Source organism: Hemiscyllium ocellatum, chromosome 14 (assembly GCF_020745735.1).
Source record: "Hemiscyllium ocellatum isolate sHemOce1 chromosome 14, sHemOce1.pat.X.cur, whole genome shotgun sequence".
Classification (NCBI taxonomy): Eukaryota; Metazoa; Chordata; class Chondrichthyes; order Orectolobiformes; family Hemiscylliidae; genus Hemiscyllium; species Hemiscyllium ocellatum.
The window spans coordinates 39280960-39302338 of NC_083414.1; the positions used below are offsets into that span (position 1 = coordinate 39280960).

Below are 21379 nucleotides of genomic sequence, written 5' to 3' on the forward strand. Positions count from 1 at the left end.
GCTGCACCGCACGCTGCCCTTGAAGCGGCTGCGGGGGAGACGAGACTGTCACACACCTCCTTCTGGAATGTGCCTACGCAGAAGAAGTCTGGAGAGGAATGCAGTGGTGTTTGTCGAGGTTCGTCCCAAGCAGCGCGTGATGCGGGACTCTGTGCTCTACGGTCTGTTCCCCAGGACACACACCGAGACGAACAACAACTGTGCCTGGAGGATCATCAACACGGTGAAGGACGCTCTCTGGGTGACATCCCGGCTGAGTGTTGCAGACTGGCACATTCCAAGGTCCAGGACTACGTGTTGAGGGACGCGCTGAAGCTTGGGGCAGCTGTCGGTAAGGGGCGGTGGGGAAAGACCACATTGTATCATCTGCCTGCCTAAGAAGAACAGGGGGCACACCCAGTCATTTGGCTCTGCTGACTCCTCAGCAGAAGAGTTGGATAGTAAATGTACAGACTTGTACATTTATATAGGAAAAATAAATTTTGATATCTGTATGTAAAGAAATGTAATGTGTGCACAAGAATGGCATGACCAATTGTAAAGAGATCCAAATAATTTTAATGAATAAAATATATTTTTGAAATTTAAAAAAAATTCTCCAAAACTACTCTTCTTTCTCCAATACCAGCTCAGAGACTCCTATTGAAGAGTGTAAAGATGTGTCCAAAACAATTAATTGACATTAAGGCTTATATATTTTAATTAGTTAATTTAGAAAAAAATTACAAAGAGGCTTAAAATACTCACCTGAAAAATCTATGAGATTTCAAGGCACTTGGATCATTTGTTCAGCCTGGGGTTAGATATTTTGTAATCAACCTGTTCAGAGATGTTATTGCACACCTCTAAAGCACACGGGACTTCAACCTTGATCTCCTTAATAATGGTTTAACGTAGAGCTGTAGGGGTATACAAGCACAGAAAAAGGCCCTTCAGCCCATCAAGTCTCTGCAGACCATCAACTACCATGTAACTATTTTAATCTAAACTTCCAGCACCTGGCCAATAGTTTTGTATGCCTTGACATCGCAAATGTACATTTAACATGCACCATGCCTGACCACTACGGACTATAGCTGTCTTCCTGCCCTATAGAATAATGAAAGTCTCACCTGCTTTGGATTATGTCTTCAAATGCCATGCCTAACTGAGAACTCAACCAAGCCCTGAGGTCAGCAGGAATCTTCCAGCCAGACATTCTGACATTTATCATTTATCTGACATTTATGGTTAAAATAAGGATGACAGCATTGGACTTAAAATTGGCTATGTTATTGTTTTGACATACATAGATTATGTAAAATGTCGTAAACTGCAAGATTTATCTTATATTAAGATTGTCAACTCTCTGTGAATGGCCTGGAACCTTGAGAAGTTGTATTTGAACATTCAGGATACTCCTTATGAAACCCGAGAGGGCGAAGGATGTTCACAGGTTTTTTTCTTACAATTTTCTTTCAACATTTCTCTTTATCAGAAATAAAAACATTGAAAATCTGTGAAGGGGAAGCTGTAAGTTGGATAATCAAGCATCAGCTGGTAGGGTAATTGAATATTTTTGCTTGCTAACTAGCATGGGAAGGCAGTGTATCACAAGGATGGATGAATTGGCTAACTCAAGGCAGGACCATGTTAATGTCATGAAATTTTCAGGAATGCCTTTAATTCTCAGTTGGAACCTTAGCTAATACACACAGTAGCAACAGACACTAAAGGAATGATTAGAGTTTTAAAATAAATTCAATGACCCTGATTTAACTATGGACCATTTTTCAACAAGTGAGCTTTGTGGTGAAATTTCCTTTTTTAAAAGGTGTGTGTGTTAGGTTGGCGGCACGGTGGCACAGTGGTTAGCACTGCTGCCTCACAGCGCCAGAGTCCCTTGTTCAATTCCCACCTCAGGTGACTGACTGTGTGGAGTTTGCATATTCTCCCCGTGTTTGCGTGGGTTTCTCCAGGTGCTTCGATTTCCTCCCACAGTCCAAAAATGTGCAAGTCAGGTGTATTGGCCATGCTAAATTGCCTGTAGTGTTAGGTGAAGGGGTAAATGTAGGGGTATGGGTTGGTTGCACTTCGGCGGGTCAGTGTGGACTTGTTGGGCCGAAGGGCCTGTTTCCACACTGAAAGTAAGCTAATCTAAAAATAACCCACCTGCCAATCAGCTCATTAAGATTCTTAAGCAGAGCATAAGAGAGTTTGTTGGTAGATTGCAGACCTCAGCACAAGGTCACCAGAATCTGCTGGCCAATTGGAGGCTCACAGCATGTGGATCCTAAAGACTATAATTGAGGACTTGGGGGAATCCAATGGTGAGAGATTAGATTACTTACAGTTTGGAAACATGCCCTTCGGCCCAAGAAGTCCACACCAATCCATCGAAGCGCAATCCGCCTTGCCCATTCCCCTAACATTACAGGCAATTTAGCATGGCCAATTCATTGATTTACCAATCAGGAAAATGGTGAGTTGAGGCCCTGAAGTGGCTATTAATTAACCATTGAAGGGCCTTAATTAGTGACAGATTCAAGGGGAAATAATACAGTGAGTTGGTTCTAGAGAAATCATCTCTCACCATGTATAAGGAAAAGAGTATTATACCTTTGGTGTTGTTGCAATAATTACCTCTAGCCGAAAAAAAAGGCCTCAGAACTTTTACCTCCTGGCGATCGTTTTACATGTTGCTGCTAGCTGTCTCTAGCCAATCTCTAACACATTCTGCACTAAGACCTGACAGATGGTGGGATCAGTCATCATTCTGTAAGACCTCTTTGGGAAGTGAGTTGTGAGAATAGAAGACCTAAAAGCCCAACAGCAATTCAAAGTAATACTGTTGCAGTTCCGAGCCCCATCTAGATGTAAGATTACCCTTTTGTTTGTCGGGAAACTTATTTCCATTTCTTACTCTGGTTTTTGAGTAAAGACAGCAATTTAGGAACCAACACACATGTCTTAAAGCTTCCATCCTTGGGTCTGCATAGTTGGTGGACGTTTAAAACAGTTCAGCTCCCTCAGCTTAAATGTAAATTTGTGATCTGTGTAATTTTAAGTGCTGGATAAAAATCAGATGGATTAAATTACATTTTCCTGCAATAAATTTATGACTGACTAGATTGCAAATGAAAAAATCTTTTAAAATTACATACATTTGATTGAAGTTAGCAAACTTTGTATTTGCCAAAGTATGATGACTAAAATAATTTTAAAGCATAGAACAATACAGAACAGGAACAGGCCCTTGACCCACCATGTCTATGCTGACCAAGATGCCAATCTAAACTAATCTCATCTGCCTTGTTTTTTAGTTAGAAGATGGAACTTGCCAAAGTAAAGCAACAAGTTCCTTATTTTCTGAGTTTAAGATTATTTTTTCACACTTAGTCCAGACGAGATGCTCATTAATTTGCAGCTTTGTGGGTGTCTCTCCAGATGTGCATAAAGTCCAAATGGTTGAGGTTTGTTGTGCAAGCCCCTGGTTTATTCTGAACCTGTTTAGCAAGGATCACTCTCACCATAATAGTTCAAAGCCTGCCATTTGACAGGTGGTGTTTGTTACCAAGGAACATGTTAATGACTTCTTGTGTTGCTTGTTCTTTTATCCAAAGCATGTCCATGGATAGAACTTGCACAAGAAGGTTGTTTTATTTAGGCCTCTAAGATGGAAGACAAACAGTAAGTTGACTGAGCATGTCATTTTGGCATGGTAAATGAGGTGAAATCAAATAGTTTAAAACAGCTTGTGAGTTTTTCTCAGTTGGCAGATGTGTGATGTCAGTCATGATGTGCAATGTTACATTAAATTGACCATCAGCAGTGTGTGTGCGTGTGTGTCTGTCTGTCTGTCTGTCTGTTTGTCTGTGTCTGTGTGTGTGTTGCAGAGTGACACCAACAATATCCAATTCCTGTACGCCTGAAGTTAGCATGAAGGTTCTGCCTTCTCAACCTCACTCGTCGACTGAGGCATGGTAATCCTCAGGTTCAGCTCATCAACAGTCATGTCCCTCTAATGAAACAGCAACACTATGAACCTCTGGCACTATGGTGACTTTATCTTATTCTACTGAGGAGTAAGATCAAACATGCCCTGATATCTGTACTATTGGCAGCATGTTGGGAGCAGTGTCCAGGTAGACCCAGTGAATGTATCGGAAGTAATTGTATTTTTTGTGCTTTAAAAGGTATGTAACTTAAATATACTAATATCATTCTTGGAGTCAGGACTTCAGAACAGATGGTGGTGGATGGTGATTTACTTCTTTGAAGCATTTTATTTTGCAAAAAATTGTTCAAAGCCTTTTTTTTTAAGACAGTGATTGAGTCCAGCATTTTGTTGGAGAGCAGATGACAGTGAAAGATGTTTATTGTTGGTGTTGAAATAGGAAGAGAAAACATAACTTTATCCTAAGTTCAGAAAACCTAAAATTGGGAAGATTTATTTTTTAAAATTGAGTTCAGAAGACCAGTCCTGCTTCAGTCCTGATGAAGGGCTTTTGCCCAAAATGTCAATTTTCCTGCTCCTCAGATGCTGCCTGACTGGCTGTGCTTTTCCAGCACCACTCTAATCTAAATTCAGAAGACCAGTGTTTAATTTAGAAACTAATTTATTTTCTCATCTAGGAGGTCAGAGAACAACTCATTTCAGTAGAAGGTTTAGTATACGAAATTTGCAAACCAGGAGAGTTTGCAGAGAAATCTACTGGTCACTAGAATTCAAAAATTTTAGGCTCAGATTTGTGAAACATTCACCTCAGGAAGTTTCAGTGAAAGATCTTCAGAGTCCACAATAAACAAACTATCAGCCATCAGGAAATTATCAAATTTCCAATGATGCTGAGTAACTGTGGCTAAAGTGATGGAATGCGTTTTCAGCGGCACTGAGCATTCTGCAGGTCTTGTCTTTCCATGGCGGCTACCAACATGTATGTGGAGAGAGTTAGGTGTGAGCATGTCGGGGACAGCTTGGTATTACTAGTATTGTTTGCCTTGATGTGAAGATCTTAGTGTCCCTGCAAGAGTGATCATGGAGTACTCCTGTCATTTGGAGGATTTTCTCATTTAATATGGTTTCTCTTGACCTGTCTTAATCCTTTCATTTGCTGCTTTTCTCTTGTTTTCTGCCTGTCTTCCTTCCTGCCTGTCTGTCTACTTATTTGCTTTTCTCTTTGGTCTCTTTTGCGTTTTACAGGTATAAAGTGGAGATAATAAAAGAACGGTTGAATTTTGTGGTCAGAATCACCAGTAATGCTGTAGAATGCATTTAGAGTGTATGACGTCAGCAACATTTGGCTCTCAGTGGCTCTATTCACATTTCGTGTTCCTTTACCTTCCGCCTACTTCTTTCATTTCTTTCAGTCCTTCATTCCCATTACTGTCTCTATCTCCTCTGTTTGAATTTGCTTTGCTGTCATTCAGCTCTCCTTTAATCATCACTTTCATACCCACACCCACTCTTTTTCACTACCCCACCAAACAGAACTTGAAAGGCTGCAACCTTCTTTGTTCCTCCCTTTCCCTCTGTATTCCTCCTCCTCTTTCTGTTACCCTCAAAGAAATTTTATTTACTTTCAAAATTCAAATTGATTAAACAAAGAGTATAGAATAAGAAAACTTTCCCTACCTTTTCATATTTGTTTATACCAATTCACAGGTTAGTTTAAATCACTCAATATAACTTTGATTTTATTAAGGCTTTTGAAATCTGCTGTTACTTGTTTTAAAATTGTTTGAAGAAAACCTTTTGATCACAGCAATGGAACCTGAAGGGAAATATGTAATCAATTCACCTTATAGAAAGGAACTGCTGTACTCTGGGGAATTATGTACATTGTAATGCTCAGACTCTGTAATTTAAAATTAGCTCAGGTGTCCACTCAGAGCAAACTATCCAAATCCAGCCTGTTGGTAGAGGGTGTACCTTTTGAGTAAAGTTCTGAATAAAGACATCAAAGCATGTAAGAGATGTTTGAGTACATAAAGTTTGATACACATTTTTCAAAAATAAAATGTCTGAATTATGGATTTCAGTCTCTGAGGAAAAAGAAATACAAGGAAAAACCTGTTTACACAATGATTTATTGGAGTTCAGTGTCTAGGTTGTTTGATAAGCTAATGTCAAACCCCATAATAAATGTGAAGAATATAAAGGGTTGACAGAACATGTGACCACAGCAAATGAAATAGTTTGGAAAGAATGTGTATGTGCGCAAGTGCATTCACATTTTTAGCAAATTACGGATATGAGTTCAACCTGTTTTATGTCAGTGACCTGCTAACAAACCTTTTTCTGTCTTATTGTCTTACAGTTGCTGTTCTACTGAAGGATGATTATTTTGTCAGTGGAGCTGATCTTCCAGGCAGGCTTAAAGCAGAGAAACTAGAATTTCACTGGGGTCAGAATGGAGGTTTTCCAGGTTCTGAGCACAGTCTTGATGGAAAAAGATATCCAGTTGAGGTGAGAAAGGCATCAAGTTGGTGAGATATTATTTTGCATCGAATAAAAATATGCCTGTTTCACTAGTACTGTCAGTTGGATTAGTTTACTCATGAATTACTTGGAACTTGATTTGCATCACAGATCAGTATTCACATTTATTTTCCATTTTTTAGTTTACTTTGTCTATGTAGTGGTAGCTCTGAAGGCTGGCTCTTTCCCAATATCTCAGGTATAAATTTTTTTCCCAGATGGCCGTTGATGTAGAAGAAGCACAAATCCTCATTTCCAAGGCAAATTCATAACATTGCTTGCAATACATGAAATGACAAAGCAGATTGTTACATCTTTACATGGCTTAGATTTTACTGAGAAATTTGTGAAGGAAATGCTATTCAAGGTATCAAAGTATTATATTAGTATTGTACTAAATGATCTATATGGAAGATTGCATATATCACGTAAAACATACTGTGTTCAGAAACCATTACCATTCGCCCATTTTTGTTTCTCCGTGACAAAGTTGTGCACAATTAGGTTTAAAAATGAAGTTTTTAAAAAATTCTTTGCCAATTCTTTCAAATCAACCTATTCAGAGATGTTATTACCTACCTTTGGAGCCAGTGGGACTTGAACCTGGCCTCTTAGTTCAGGATAGGTACATGACCACCATAAGGCTCCACATCAACATTTCTCAATTCCAGTTTCAGCAGACCAACTAAGAATTGTAACAAGGAGAATCTTCTTTATTTTTATGCCTGTCATTCTTGTATCTTCTTTAATTCAGATTGCAATTAATATTGTTATATTCACTATTGTGCTGTAGGGTGGCATCCATTGGGAACTGGATGAGCTCAGGCCAATTGATTCAAATAATACTTTTTGGAAAGGCAAATCAGAGCAGGTCTTACACACTTAAAGTTTAGGTCCTAGGGAGTGTTGTGAACAAAGAGACCTTTGAGTGCAAGTTTATATTTCATTAAAAGTGGATCGCAGGTAGATAGGATAGTCAAGAAGGCATTTGGTAAGTTTTCCTTTGTTGGTCAGAGCATTGAGTATAGGAGTTGGAAGATCATGTTGCAGCTGTACAGGACATTGGTTAGGCATTGGAATATTGTGTGCAATTCTGGTTCCTTCCTATCGGAAGGATGTTGTGAAAGTTGAAAGAGTTCAGAAAAGGTTCACATGGATGTTGCCAGGGTTGGAGGATTTGAGCTATAGGGAGAGGCTGAATAGGCTGCGGCTGTGTTCCCTGGAGCATTGGGAGCAGTGTATGACTTAACTCATTGGTTTCTGTCTGCTAAAGATTGACCTGCTGCAGTGGTTAGAATATGAATGTTCTGATAGTTTCCAGTGATTTTTTTTAATTTATGAAAACAGACATAATTTCCTTCAACCCCTCTCTGCCGGCCAGCCTAGACTGTTATGTCATTTTCTAAATGACTGAACAGATAATCTTCTGTGAGACCTTCAACAATCTAATTGTGTAATCAACCAATAATAGATGATAATGAAAGCGGTCTGCAGTGACTACTCACTTAATTTTCAACTCCCAGCCCCAATGGATATGAAAGAACAGTTGGCATTTTCCATTATGACACTGGAAACTCTGTGTACATGTAAACATGTTCATGTGCTCAACTCCTCTGTGATGCAGAACATTGATGGTGTGATGCAAATTTAGAGAACATTTGGGCATTGTATTTGATTTTAGATTGACAAGACCCTGTGATGTGTCAGAAACCAGACTGGATCCATTTAGATGAATAGAAGGGTTTTGTTTACATTTTTCATCAACCCAACTTTGCAGAAACTGAAAGTTGATCTGGTGCCACATCATAGTAAAATCTGCATAGTTACCAAACAAGATGCAAAAATTCCTTTAATAGGTATTCCCCGCAGTTTCTTTTATTTGTTTACAAATGATTCAATAGATAAGTGCCTCCACATTCATCAGCTGCAGACACCAACTTGTTTGATTTTAGATGTGGTTCCTATGCTAACATCTAATTAACTGTTGGTGTTGTGATACACACGCAGAAGGGATGATATGATTAAAACTCAAGTAGCACCTTCAGGAGTTGATTCTAATACAACGTGAAGATTTATATTTGCATATATGTTGTTGCAGATACTCTGAATTTATAGATTTGCTTCAAAAGATTTTTCTTAACTGCCCATTACAGACCATGAAAGTTACCTGTGATGCTCAGTGTAGCAAAATTGTAAATCTGTTCCTAATGAATGGTTTATGATTCTACTCCAGCCAGTACAATAATAATTCTCTCCACCCCACCTTCAAATAATTTCATAAGCTATTTTCATGAATTTCCATAAAGTACTAAAAGATGTTTGGTTGGGCAAATGTAGATTTTGTTCCTTTTAAACAAGCTCAGCTCCTGCAATTAGTATTTTGTTTCCCTTAGCTGCCTGGGAATCTGGTGTGTTGGCTTCCTACCAAGTACAGTGTGATTCTTAATAAGCTCCCCTATTCTCACCTTGTGAAACACAGGAGACTTTCAATGAGGCGGAATTGGAAACTTCCTGACCTTATGCTATAAGATCCTCCTATAGGATCTTAGAAGGAATGTGAACACAAAGAATTAGAATGCATGTCAACTGCCTGTTTTATAAGTAAACAGGTAACATTTCAGATCAGTGTGAGGTTAAAAAAAACTTGTTTTTATTAGCTTTAGAAGCGATCGGTATCAACCTGCTTTTTCAGAAATTGGAAGTGTGGAGCTTGTCTAGAGCAATTGATTCCAGTCTTTTCCTCCAAACTATATGCTTCTTTGACAATTTATAACATTGTATTTGTAGAATTGCAAAGATTTTAAGCAAGATAGGGAGTGGGCTTAAAGAAATTAGTGCTCTGTGACATTTTTTTAAAAATTACTGAGATTTAAAGTCAGAATCACAAGCTGCAAAGTATCAAAAAAAGTGAAATGTCCCAAATAAAATGTATAGAGGATATACAGGTAGCCTCCCCTATCTGAAAGTAATGTTCCCAGCAAACCTTTCGCAAGCCGAAAATGACGTAAAGCGAAGGTGCATGGTTTATATAGGAAAAAGTTTCACCATTTTTCATAAAAGTGAAAATTCTCTTTGGATTCATGAGAACAGGTACTAATGTAGCCCTTTCATAAAAGTGAAATTGCATAAAGCGAATGTTCGAAAAGCAGGGGATACCTGTATACCCAAACAAAAGCATGGGTAGCACAAAGCAAAAAATACTGTAAGAGTTGTAAATCTGAATGAATAAAAGATGCTGGAACATTTTTCAGCAGTTCAAGCAGAGAAATATAAAATTGACATCAGAAATTGAACTACCATAGGGAGTTAGGGTCAGATACAAAGGCCAAAAAGGTGCTGCCAATTCAAGAAATTGACATAAGCCCATCTAATTCACAGGATTTCATGCAAGAGTGCAGACATTGAGTAAGTTATTGTAATATGCAAAAAACTTTCAAGATATTCCAGCAGCAGCTACAAAGGCTACAAAATGAAGTCGAGTAAAAATATTGGCAGCAATGCATCCCTCCCTGATGAGCTCAGTGCAGTTTATGTTTGTTTTGAATAGAAGGCATTGAAGTGATGTCACCCTCCCTGACAGCCTCGGCTGCACCTATACCCACGACACCACCACAGACATCAGATTGGCCTTCTTGAGGGTGAATTCACAGAAAGTCACTCGCCCAGATGGAACCTCTGACTGTGCACCCAGATCCTGCACAGAGCAGCTGGCTGGAATATTCATAAATATATTTAATCTCTGTTTACTCTGATGTCAGGTTCCCACCTGTTTCAAGAAGACCACTATCATTCCTGTGTCAAAGTAAAATCAGGCTACATGTCTTATTGACTACTGCCTGTGGCTCTGACATCCATGATTATGAAGTGCCTTGAAAGATTATTAATGGCACACATCAACTCAAGCCTCTCAAATTACCTTGATCTGCTATAATTTGCCACTATTGCAGTAGGTCCTTAGGAGATGCCATCTCGCTAGCCCTACACTCATCTTGGAATATCTGGATAACAAGGACACCTACATCAAACTCCTATTGATTGACTTTAGCTCTTGTCTTCAATACCATAATTCCGACAAACTCATCTCCATACTCCAAAACCTAGGACTTTGCTCCCCCCTCTGCAACTGAATCCTTGACCTCCTGACCACAGATCACATTCAGTAAGGATAGGCAACAACATCCCGTCCATCATAATCCTCAACACTGGTATCTCGCAAGGCTGCATTCTCAGCCCCTTACTATACCTCTTATCCACTCACAACTGTGTATCTAAGTGCACCTCTAACTCCATTTAAAATTTGCTAATCACACCATAGTAGTAGATCAGATCTCGGCCAACAATGAGACAGAGTACAGGAAAAGGAAGAACTTAATGGCATATTGAAAAGACAACAATGTCTCCTTCAGTGTCAGCAAAATGAATGTGCTGGTCACTGACATGTCCACAATGACTTCTATCCATTTTTATAGATGCACCACACAATGCATCCTCTTTGGATGCATCGCAATTTGGTATGGCAACTTCTCTGACCGAGACCACAAGAAACTATAGAGAGTTGTGAATGCAGTCCCGTCCATCATGCAAATCAGCCTTCCTTCCATTGACTCCATTTATACTTCACACTGGCTCAGAAAAGCAGCCAACATAATTAAAGAACTCTCGCACCCTGGTTATATTGTCTTCCATCAGGCAGAAGCTACAACAGTTTGAAAACATGCACCAACAGATATAAGAACAGATTCTTCCCTGCTGTTATCAAACATATGAACAGATACTCTCATATATTCTTTTTCTACACATACTGTGTCTCTGAAATACTATATTCTGCATTCTGTTCTGTTACCTTGACATAATTACATTTGTCTGGATAACGCGCAAAACAATACTTTTCACTGTGTCTCCGCTCATGTAACAATAATAAATCAAATCAAATTCCACCATCCTAGCTTTAACACTATACAGGTAAAAACAAAATTTTGTGGGTGCCAGAAATTGAAATTAAAAACAGTAAGCTTGGAGTACAGTAAAACAATCAGTGGAGAAAGAAATAGGGTTAATATTTCGAGTCCAATATGACGCCTTTTCTTCAGCACTTGTTGTTTTTATTAACAACATACAGATTTGCTAAACTGTTTGTAACTTGGCTATGTCGACCAGTCTAGTACGCTACAGTGAAACTGAGAGGCCAGGAAGCCTTCAAAAAATGAAACAGAATAGCTGCAGCCATGTTGATGCAGGTCACAGTGCATTTTCCGAGAGTGTGCTTTCACTCTTTAATAGGGATTGCCAATCTATTGGAAGTCAGTTTACCTGTCTTTCACTTCATTATTCTGATCTGTGCGTCTTCCTGTTGTTGACTAGGCCTGACCCCTCTAAAAAATTTTAAGCTGGTCGCCCAGATTGTAAGTTTGCTGTTTGTTTCAGGTAAGTGTACATTGGATATTCTAGAGTGAATTAGCTGGTCCGACTGCGAAGTTTGAAACAAACAAAATTTATTTACGAAATTCAAGACTGAAACACAATGAACTGAAAAGAGCATACCGGATAACTTATTGTGTACAAATCTGACAGGCTATCCCAACTTAATGATGCTGTCCCAAAGTAGTTGCAACAATCCCAATAAACAGACCCCTTAGCACAAAGAGTAAAAATGACACAAAAAGAAGGGCAGAAGGAGGGAGAGAATCAGCTGCCTTTCTTCACATATACTGCTGCTGAACTAACTAATCTAAACAAAGGCACTTCCCTTTCATTATACCAGTTTTTTTAAGACATGAAAGTATTCGACTAGAGTCAGGAAAATTATTCTCTCTCCAAATACAACTTAGAGTCCCTAAGTTAGGCCCCTTGCATTGAAATAAATGCAGTTTAATTTATTAGTCCTACTTGTCCCTGCCTGCCCTGACTGTTTGACTGCAAAGAGCGAAAAGGATTACCTCAGATTACAACAGGATCTGTACCAGATAGGCCAATGGGCTGAGAAGTGGCAGATGGAGTTTAATTCAGATAAATGCGAGGTGCTGCATTTTGGGAAAGCAAATCTTAGCAGGACTTATACACTTAATGGTCAGGTCCTAGGGAGTGTTAAACAACACTTTGCTGAACAAAGAGACCTTGGAGTGCAAGTTCATAGCTCCTTAAAGTGGAGTCACAGGTAGATAGGATAGTGAAGAAGGTGGTTGGTATCCTTTCCTTTATTGGTCAGAGTATTGAGTACAGGAGTTGGGAGGTCATGTTGCGGCTGTACAAGACAGTGGTTAGGCCACTGTTGGAATATTGCATGCAGTTCTGGTCTTCTTCCTATCGGAAAGATATTGTGAAATTTAAAAGGGTTCAGAAAAGACTTACAAGGATATTGCCAGAGTTGGAGGATTTGAGCTATAAGGTGAAGCTGAACAGGCTGGGGCTGTTTTCCCTGGAGCGCCAGAGGCTGAGGGGTGACCTTATAGAGGTTAACAAAATTATGAGGGGCATTAATAGGGTAAATAGACAAAGTCTTTTCCCTGGGGTCGGTGAGTCCAGAACTAGTATGTATGGAATAAGCTGCCAGAGGAAGTGGTGGAGGCTGGTACAATTGAAGAAAAATGAAAAAAAATCTGGAATTTGAAAAGCAAGTCTCAGTCATGGTGACTGTTAAAAGAATACCCTCATTTGGTCTAAAGGTTCTTTTGCAAGAATGGTTCCAGGGACTAGGAACTTATGATGATACAGTGAAGACTGTACTCTTTGGAGAGAAGACGACTATGAGAAGATCTCATAAATGTTTTCAAAATCAGGATTGGGCTGGATAGAATAGACAGGACTCTGTTTCCACTTGTAAAAGAAACAAGAATAGTAGGGCATAGCTTTAAAGTGATCTGCGAAAGAAGTAATGGTGCAGTGAAGAAAACTTTTTCACTTATCGCGTACTTAGGATATGAAATGCATTGCCTTGAAGTGTGGTAGAATCGGATTCAATTGAAGTCTTCAAAAAGGTATTGATTTGACTTATTTATTGTCACATGTATCTTGTTACAAAATACAATGAAAAGTGTTGTATAGTGTCGCCACGCTTCAGCGCCATCTTAAAACACATAAAAATAAACCAAAACAAAGAATATAAAGGCAGAAAAATGAAGAGTAAAGAAAGTGTGCAACTTTACAGACCTTCTTGTTAAGTGTCCTGTCATGGGCCATGGGCCTGGCGACCAGGCACAGCCCCTTTCGTCGCACTGATGGAATCGAAGCCAACACTCTTCGGCACCATTTTGCCTCCACTGACATCTTTGCCACTGTAATCCTTGCCTTAGATGATTATTTCAAAGAACATAATGTCTAAAGTCATGGGGAAAAAAATCAGGAAATAGGCACTAGGTCATGATACTCATTTAATTCACAAGTGCAGGTACCATGAACTAAGTAGCTTCCTTCCGTGATTGTCAGTCTTCAATTTTGTGGACTGTATTTGTGCTTTGTGCTTGTTTTCAATTTTGATAGTTTTGGATTAGAATAATAGAAGACTCCTGTATAACATTACTTGAACAGTACTTAGTTCGGCCATTGTTTAGGTTCTTCACATTGCCATACTCAAGAATTCAAAGTTTTGATGTGCAAGTGAAAAATGTGTCAGTGCAGGCTTGGAGGGACAAAGAGCCTGTTCCCGTCCTGTATTGTTCTTTGTTCTTTGGTCAACGAATGTAAGTTGTATGAGGATCTTTGATGGTTGATATGCAATTTCAAATGTTTAATTAGCCTCTCCATCTAACACAAATGCCAATGTGAAAGATGATCAGCCACAATAGAACAATAGCATTTAGGTTTGTCTGAACTGGGTTGCCTTATTTTTAAATTGCTGCATATTCATTATTTATTGCAGGGTGTATATGAAGAATTTGTTCAGTCCTATGCACTAAAGAAATGAGGTATCTTAATTTGGGAGTTTTTAAAACAAAATCTAATGCTTTTATCATTGATTCATAGAACCTGTGCGGCAGTCGACTATCTTGGACTATTTTTCAGTCATGATTAGGGTTCTTCTAATACATATGTCCATTCTAAACCTTTTTAATATACAACTTTTCTTAATCTTTTCATTTGTCCACTTCTCGCTTAAGTATAGTATACATTCTAAAGTCAGCTCTTGTAAGCACTCCATGTTTAATAGCCATCTGTGTTTCAGAAATTCTGATTTCCCTTCCTGTTCTTCTAGCCTGCAGTCTGTACATGTATTCTTGTATGTCCATCATTGAATGTTTTTAATTCTTACTGCCTCAGGAGCTTTTGTGAATTCTGAAAACTTCTAGATCCCAAAATTCACTCTGTTCCAGGCAAATTATCACTGTTGTTTAACTTTTTTCATAACTAGAGGTCCAATTTTAACTCTGGTCAAATTTGGACAGTGGTGTTAAAAGTTTGCCTGCTATACCAATAGTGAGGCTGAGGGTATTTTACATCCTCTAGGCCTAATTTAATTCCATCACCTGACTGTCCAACTGTTTTGCACAGGGAGTCAGTGAGTCCATAAGGAAATTTTTTTTAGAAGTGAAAATAAAAATCTCAACTGTCTTGACTTGTCAGGAAAATGACTCCTCCCTCCCATTTGAGCTATTGTGTAAAACATCAATGAGACAGTTAGGATTTGACATACATATGTGAAAAAAACTCACTGCTTTTTGTGTAAGTGGTCTTGCTGCCTCCTCTATAAAGAAGGTTACAACTGGTAGTTGCCCTACCCTCTTCACTAGAAGGCAAGTAGGTAGCTCAGGTAATTTAACTACCCATCCATTGAGTATCCAGTGGGCAAGAAATTATGATTTCTTGTTCATAATTCCAGTAAATTTTAATGACACTGAAATTTTCTACAATTATGGTATCCTTTTAAATTCAAGAAATACTTATTTTGATATTCACAGTCCTAACTGATAACACTGAGAATTCCATTCTAGTTCAATAGCATATTCAACCAGCAAAATCATCTTTTGAAGATGTGTATCCATGCAGCAACTATCCATTCTGTCTCTTTGTCAAATTTTGCCTTTGAGGATACAGTTTTTTGTTCAATTGTTTTTGGCTTTTTAAGTTTTAGAAAGCTTTTTCTCTTGGCAATAGAATTGAAAAACTTCTTCATTTTCCCAAACCAAATATTGATATCATTCTCTCAAGTAAAAATTAATTCCACTGCAATGCTATTCGACAGCCAGACTGTTGCTGGTGCCCCAAGAGGTGGTATTAACAGAGGCTGGTTTGGCCTTTCAAGTGAACAGAAAAGACTCCATGATGCAACTTTGATGATGAGCAGAGGAGTTATTCTCCATCCCCTGCCAATATTCTTCCCCTTGATCAGTATTACAAAAACAAATGCACAAATAAAAATTGTTAGAAAAACTCATCAGGTCTGGTAGTGTTCTGCAGAAGTGTCATATGAACTCTGCTTTCTCTCCATAGATGCTGTTAAAGCTGTTGAGTTTTTCCATCAATTTTTCTTTGTGTTTCTGATTTCCAGCATGCAGTTCTTTTTTTTCCACACATATAGGTGTCTAGTCGTTTGGACATTGCTGTTTGTGAGATCCTGCTGAGCACACATTGGCTGCCATTTTTCCTGATATCACAACAGCAACTGCATTTCACAAGTACCTTATTGGCTCTAAAGTGCTTTGAGACATCCAGTGATTATGGATCAGATGCTACATAAATGTAAATTTCTTTTTTCCTTAATTTCAACAAGGTTCAGTTAATGACTTTTCAATTCTAGCGATGTAAAAAATTGGCTTTAATTTGATTCCAAAAATGAGGTCATGCAAATGACTCTTGTGCAAATTAGAAGAAATATATAATGAACAATTGGTAAATCTGCATTCAGTAGCAAGCTGACAATTTTGAAATTCAATCACAAGACATGGGTGGTGCTGGTAAGATCAGTGATTATTGCCCATTCCTCATTAAGTTCTGCTTTCTAGGATTTCAGAAAGAATGTCCAAGTTTCTTTAGTCTGCTGTTACATATGTTAACAATTGATTTTTCTTCTGCAAGCATTCTCGCTACATGTCTAAACTACTTCATCTCCCTCTGTCTTCTACTGTTTCATCTATCTTCACTTATTTACAAATAGGCTTTGAAGATCTGCTTCTGTGTGTGACTTCAAATAAAAACATAACATAATTCTTAAACCAATCGATACAACCCTTGAGGAAAACTATTAAATTCTGTTGTTTGGCAGCTTTATGTTTTCTTCAGAATGACTGAAGAATAATACATGGTTTTAAATGACAATATTTAGTTTTTTGAGTTGTCTTGATTGATTTCCTTAACAATGCTTGCATATTGCTTGCTATCTAATTCTCCTGGCATCTTTTCCTTTGGTGTAGAGGTTGACGCTTAGGCTTAAAAGTTTGTTAGGCTTTGTCCCCTTTTTCACAGTGCCTTGAAACCCTTGGATGCCAAATTGAACATTGGATTAAATAAGAACTTGTACGATTCCAGAAGTATGTCCAAATGTTGGGGCAGCATGGTGGTTCAGTGGTTAGCACTGCTACCTCACAGTGCCAGAGACCCAGGTTCGATTCTAGCCTTGGGCGACTGTCTGTGTGGAGTGTGCATTTTCTCCCCTTCCGGTTTTGTCCCACAGTCCGAACATGTGCAGGTTAGGTGAATTGGTCATGCTAAATTACCCATATTGTTCAGGGATGTGTAGGCTAGGTGCATTAGTCAGGAAATGTAGGGGAATTGGCCTGGGTACAATACTGTTTGGAGGGTCAGTATGGACTTTTTGGCGATAATGCTTGTTTCCACGCTGTAGAGATTCTACAATTTTGCATGGTTTTAATATTGGTCCAGGTTGACTTCAGGTTAGATAGCTATTCATTATCAATTATAGAGGAAACATTGCCTTTAAATGCAGTGAAAGTTAACTGTTATGTTTATCCCATAGATTAGAATTTAAGAAATAGGAACAGGAGTAGGCAACTTGTGTGCCTCTCCCATCATTCAAAACAATTCTGGATGATGTTCTACCTCTATTGTTTTGCCTGCATCTGGTATCCCCGAGAGATTAAAATTTTATTCGTCTCAGGCTTGAATACACTTAATGAAGGAACATCCGCAACCTTCTAGTGTAGACAGTTCCAAAACCTTGACAAGTCTCTGAGAGAAGCTTTGTCTTCTTATTTCAACTCTAAATGATTGATCTTTTGTCCTGAAACTAGGACACAATTTTTAGATTCCCCATCCTGTGGAAATAACCTGTCAATGTTCACTCTGCCAAGCTCCTTCAGAAAGAGAACACCTCTTGTTCTCCTAAACTGCAAAGATTATATGGACAATTTATTCAGTCCATGCCAGAGGAGAAACATCTTATTTCAGGAACTAGTCTTTGCTGCACTACCTCCAAGGCAGGTTTATGATTCCTTATATATTGGAACAAAACAGCACAGTTCTCCAGATGTATTTTCTCCAAAGTCCAACTGTAGCAAGAATTTCTTATCCTTATACTCTTAAGTCAAAGATCCAAGTCCAAAAATGTGCAAGTTATGTGGATTGGCCATGCTGAATTGCCCCATAGTGCCCAGAATGTGCATGTTAGGTGGTAAATGCAAGGTTACAGGGATAAGATGGAGAGGGTTGGTCTGGGTGAGATGCTTTTCGGAGAGTCGGTGTGAATGGCCTGCTGCATACTGAAAGGATTCTATGATTCTATAATTCCTATGCAATAAAGTTAAGTAGGTGAACCCACATTTCCCTTCTTATATTCCTAATTTGCCTGAAATTCTTGATGGACAAAATGGTCAAAGTTCATAACTCTTTTTATTAGCTTATTGTAACATTGATAAACTTACAAATATTCTACTCACACACATACACTCGCACTCTCAAATGCATGTATTTATACACACACACAAATTATTTCATTTAAGATTCTTTTCTGCAAGAAAAGTAAAACCTGACCTCAGCTTAAAACATAGATTCGAAACAAGACCTCACACCTAAAGTGTATTGTCTGACGTGAGATGTCACCTTTGTACATAGATAAAACTTCTAATTATCGAGGGACAAAGACTTGAAAAGAAATCTGAATTTTGCACTTTAGTCAACAGTCTACTTCCTAACTGATTAAAGGATTCAACAAGGGCAGCTAGTTTTAAAGTTGTTAACTGCTTGCTCATAAATACTGTGTCTTAGACCTCTCTTTCACACCACGCCTGAGGAAGAGCTGAACTTTGAAAGCTTGCAATTTCAAATAAACCTGTTGGACAATAATCTGGTGTCGTTTGATTTTTGACCTTGTCCATCCCAGTCCTACTTCACTCCACATCATGGTCTTTTAAATCAGTATCATACACATACTGAAGAAGGGTTTATGTCCGAAACATCAACTCTCCTGCTGCTCAGATGCTGTCTGACCGGCTATACTTTTCCAGCACCACACTCTTCGACTCTGATCTCCAGCATCTGCAGTCCTCACTTTCTCCTAGTTGGATTAACATTTCCAAAGAATGGGTTTCAAAATTCAAACGCAGTGACTCTGCGTTTTTAGGTATTATTTAAATTCTACAGTTTGTAGATACATATCGTTTGCTGGTTAGTTAGCTGTCTCATAACTATTAGCTTGTAAAAGGCAACTCATTGTATTTGTGTCAGATTTTCAAAGTCCTATGAAATGCTGAGAGGCAGCGTTTTGCCAGTTTCTGGAAATTGTCCATCACAAACAGATCTTTATGAAGTAACATTTTTTCTGGCTTTTAACCATTGGCTTCTTCTGAGTTGAATGCATCCTTGCTGAAGGACTGGTTACAATACATAAGCAAAAATGAAGATTGCAGATGCTGGAAACCAGAGTTTAGATCAGAGTGGTCCTGGAAAAGCAAAGCAGGTCGGCAGCATCCGAGGAGCAGGAAAATCAACGTTTCGGGCAAAAACCCTTCATCAGGAATAGAGGCAGGAAGCCTCCAGGGTGGAGAGATAAATGAGAAATGGGGAGGGGTGGGGGGGGGTGTGGTGAGCTGGGGAGAAGGTGGCAAAGAGTACAATAGGTGAATGGGAGTGTGAATGGAGGTGATAGGTCAGGGGGGAGGGTGAAGCGGATAGGCGGGAAGAGAGATTGGTGGGTAGGACAGATCATGAGGACAGTGCAGAGCTAGAAGGTTGGAACTGGGGTAAAGTGGGGGGTGGGGAAATGAGGAAACTGGTGAAGTCTACATTGATGCCCTGGAGTTGAAGTGTTTCAAGGCGGAAGATGAGTCGTTCTTCCTCCAGACATTGGGTGGTGAGGGAGCGGCGGAGGAGGAGGCCCAGGACCTGCATGTCCTCGGCAGAGTGGGAGGTGGAGTTGAAATGTTGGGCAACAGGGCGGTGGGGTTGATTGATGCGGGTGTCCTGCAGATGTTCCCTGAAGCGCTCTGCGAGGAGACGTCCAGTCTCCCCATTGTAAAGGAGACTGCATCGGAAGCAATGGATACAATAAAGGACATTGGTTAATGTGCAGGTGAACTGTGATGGATGGTGGTGAGGGAGGAGGTTGGGCACAAGTTTTGCAATTCCTGCAGTGGCAGGGGAGGGTGCCAGTACGGGAGAGTGGTTTGGTGGACCTGACCAGTTAGCCACGGAGGGAACGGTCTTTGCGGAAAGCAGAAAGGGGTGGGGAGGGAAATATACCTCTGGCGGTGGAGTCTGGATATATCTCTGGTGGTGGAAATGTCCGCAGATGATATGGTTAATGTGAAGGGTGGGGGGGATAGTGAGGATCGGGAGGGGGGAGGGTTCTGTCCCTGTTACAGTTGAAGGGGTGGGGTTTGAGGTGGAAGGTGCGGGATGAGGATGAGATGCATTGGAGGGCATCTTCAACCACGAAAGAAGGGAAATTGCAATCTCTAAAAAAGGAGACCATCCGGTGTGTTCTGTGGTGGAGCTAGTCCTCCTGGGAGCAGATACGGTGGAGGCAGAAGATTTGGGAATCGGAATGGCATTTTTGTAGGAGATAGGATGGGAAGATGTGTAATTCAGGTAGCTGTGGGAGTCGGTCAGTTTGTAAAAAATCTCAGTGTCAAGTCGGTCATCATTAATGGAGGTGGAGAGGTCCAGGAAGGGGAGGGAGGTGTCAAAGATGGTCCAGGTGAATTTAAGGTCGGGGTGGAATGTGTTGGTGAAGTTGATGACTGCTCAACCTCCTCACGGGAGCACAAGGTGGTGCCGATGCAGTCATCAATGTAGTGGAGGAAGAGATGGGGAGTGGTGCCGGTGTACCTATGGAAGATGGACTGTTCTATGTAGCCGACAAAGAGACAGACAAAGCTGGGGCCCATACGGGTGCCCATGGCTACCCCTTTTGTCTGGAGGAAGTGGGAGGATTTGAAGGAGAAATTGTTAAGGGTGAGGACCAGTTCAGCCAAACAAATGAGAGTGTCAGTTGAAGGATACTGTTGGGGACATCAGGAGAGGAAGAAACGGAGGGCTTGGAGGACCTGGGCATGGCGGATGGAGGTGTAGAGGGATTGGATGTCCATAGTGAGAAGATGAGGCATTGGGGGCTGGGGAAACGGAAGTGTTGGAGGAGATGGAGGGCGTAGGTGGTGTCTCGAACCGAACGTATGTGGGGAATTCCTGGACTAGGGGAGATAGGCCAGTATTAAGGTACGTGGAGATGAGTTTGGTGGGGCAGGAGCAGGCTGAGACAATGGGTCAGCCAGGGTGGTCAGGCTTGTGGATCTTGGGAAGGAGGTAGAATCAGGCGGTGCAAGGTTCCCAGACTACGAGGTTAGAAGCTGTGGAAGGGAGATCTCCTGAGGTGATGAGGTTGTGAATGGTCTGGGAGATGATGGTTTGATGATGGGGTGGGGTCATGGTTGAGGGGTCAGTAGGAAGAGGTGTCTTTGAGTTGGCGTCTGGCTTCAGCAGTGTAGAGGTCAGTGTGCCAAACTACCACTGCGCCGACTGGTTACAATACATAAA

The 21379-nt window shown here is 40.0% G+C and overlaps 1 protein-coding gene across 3 annotated transcripts in view; it reads left to right on the plus strand.

Moving 5' to 3' along the window:
* LOC132822357 (receptor-type tyrosine-protein phosphatase gamma-like) overlaps positions 1–21379 on the plus strand; it is a 695764-nt gene that overhangs the window by 306645 nt on the left and 367740 nt on the right. For all 3 annotated transcript variants that reach the window (XM_060835658.1, XM_060835659.1, XM_060835660.1), the window contains one exon: positions 6300–6448. In XM_060835658.1, the coding sequence (XP_060691641.1) occupies positions 6300–6448 (149 nt within the window). The remainder of the gene's footprint in view (positions 1–6299; positions 6449–21379) is intronic.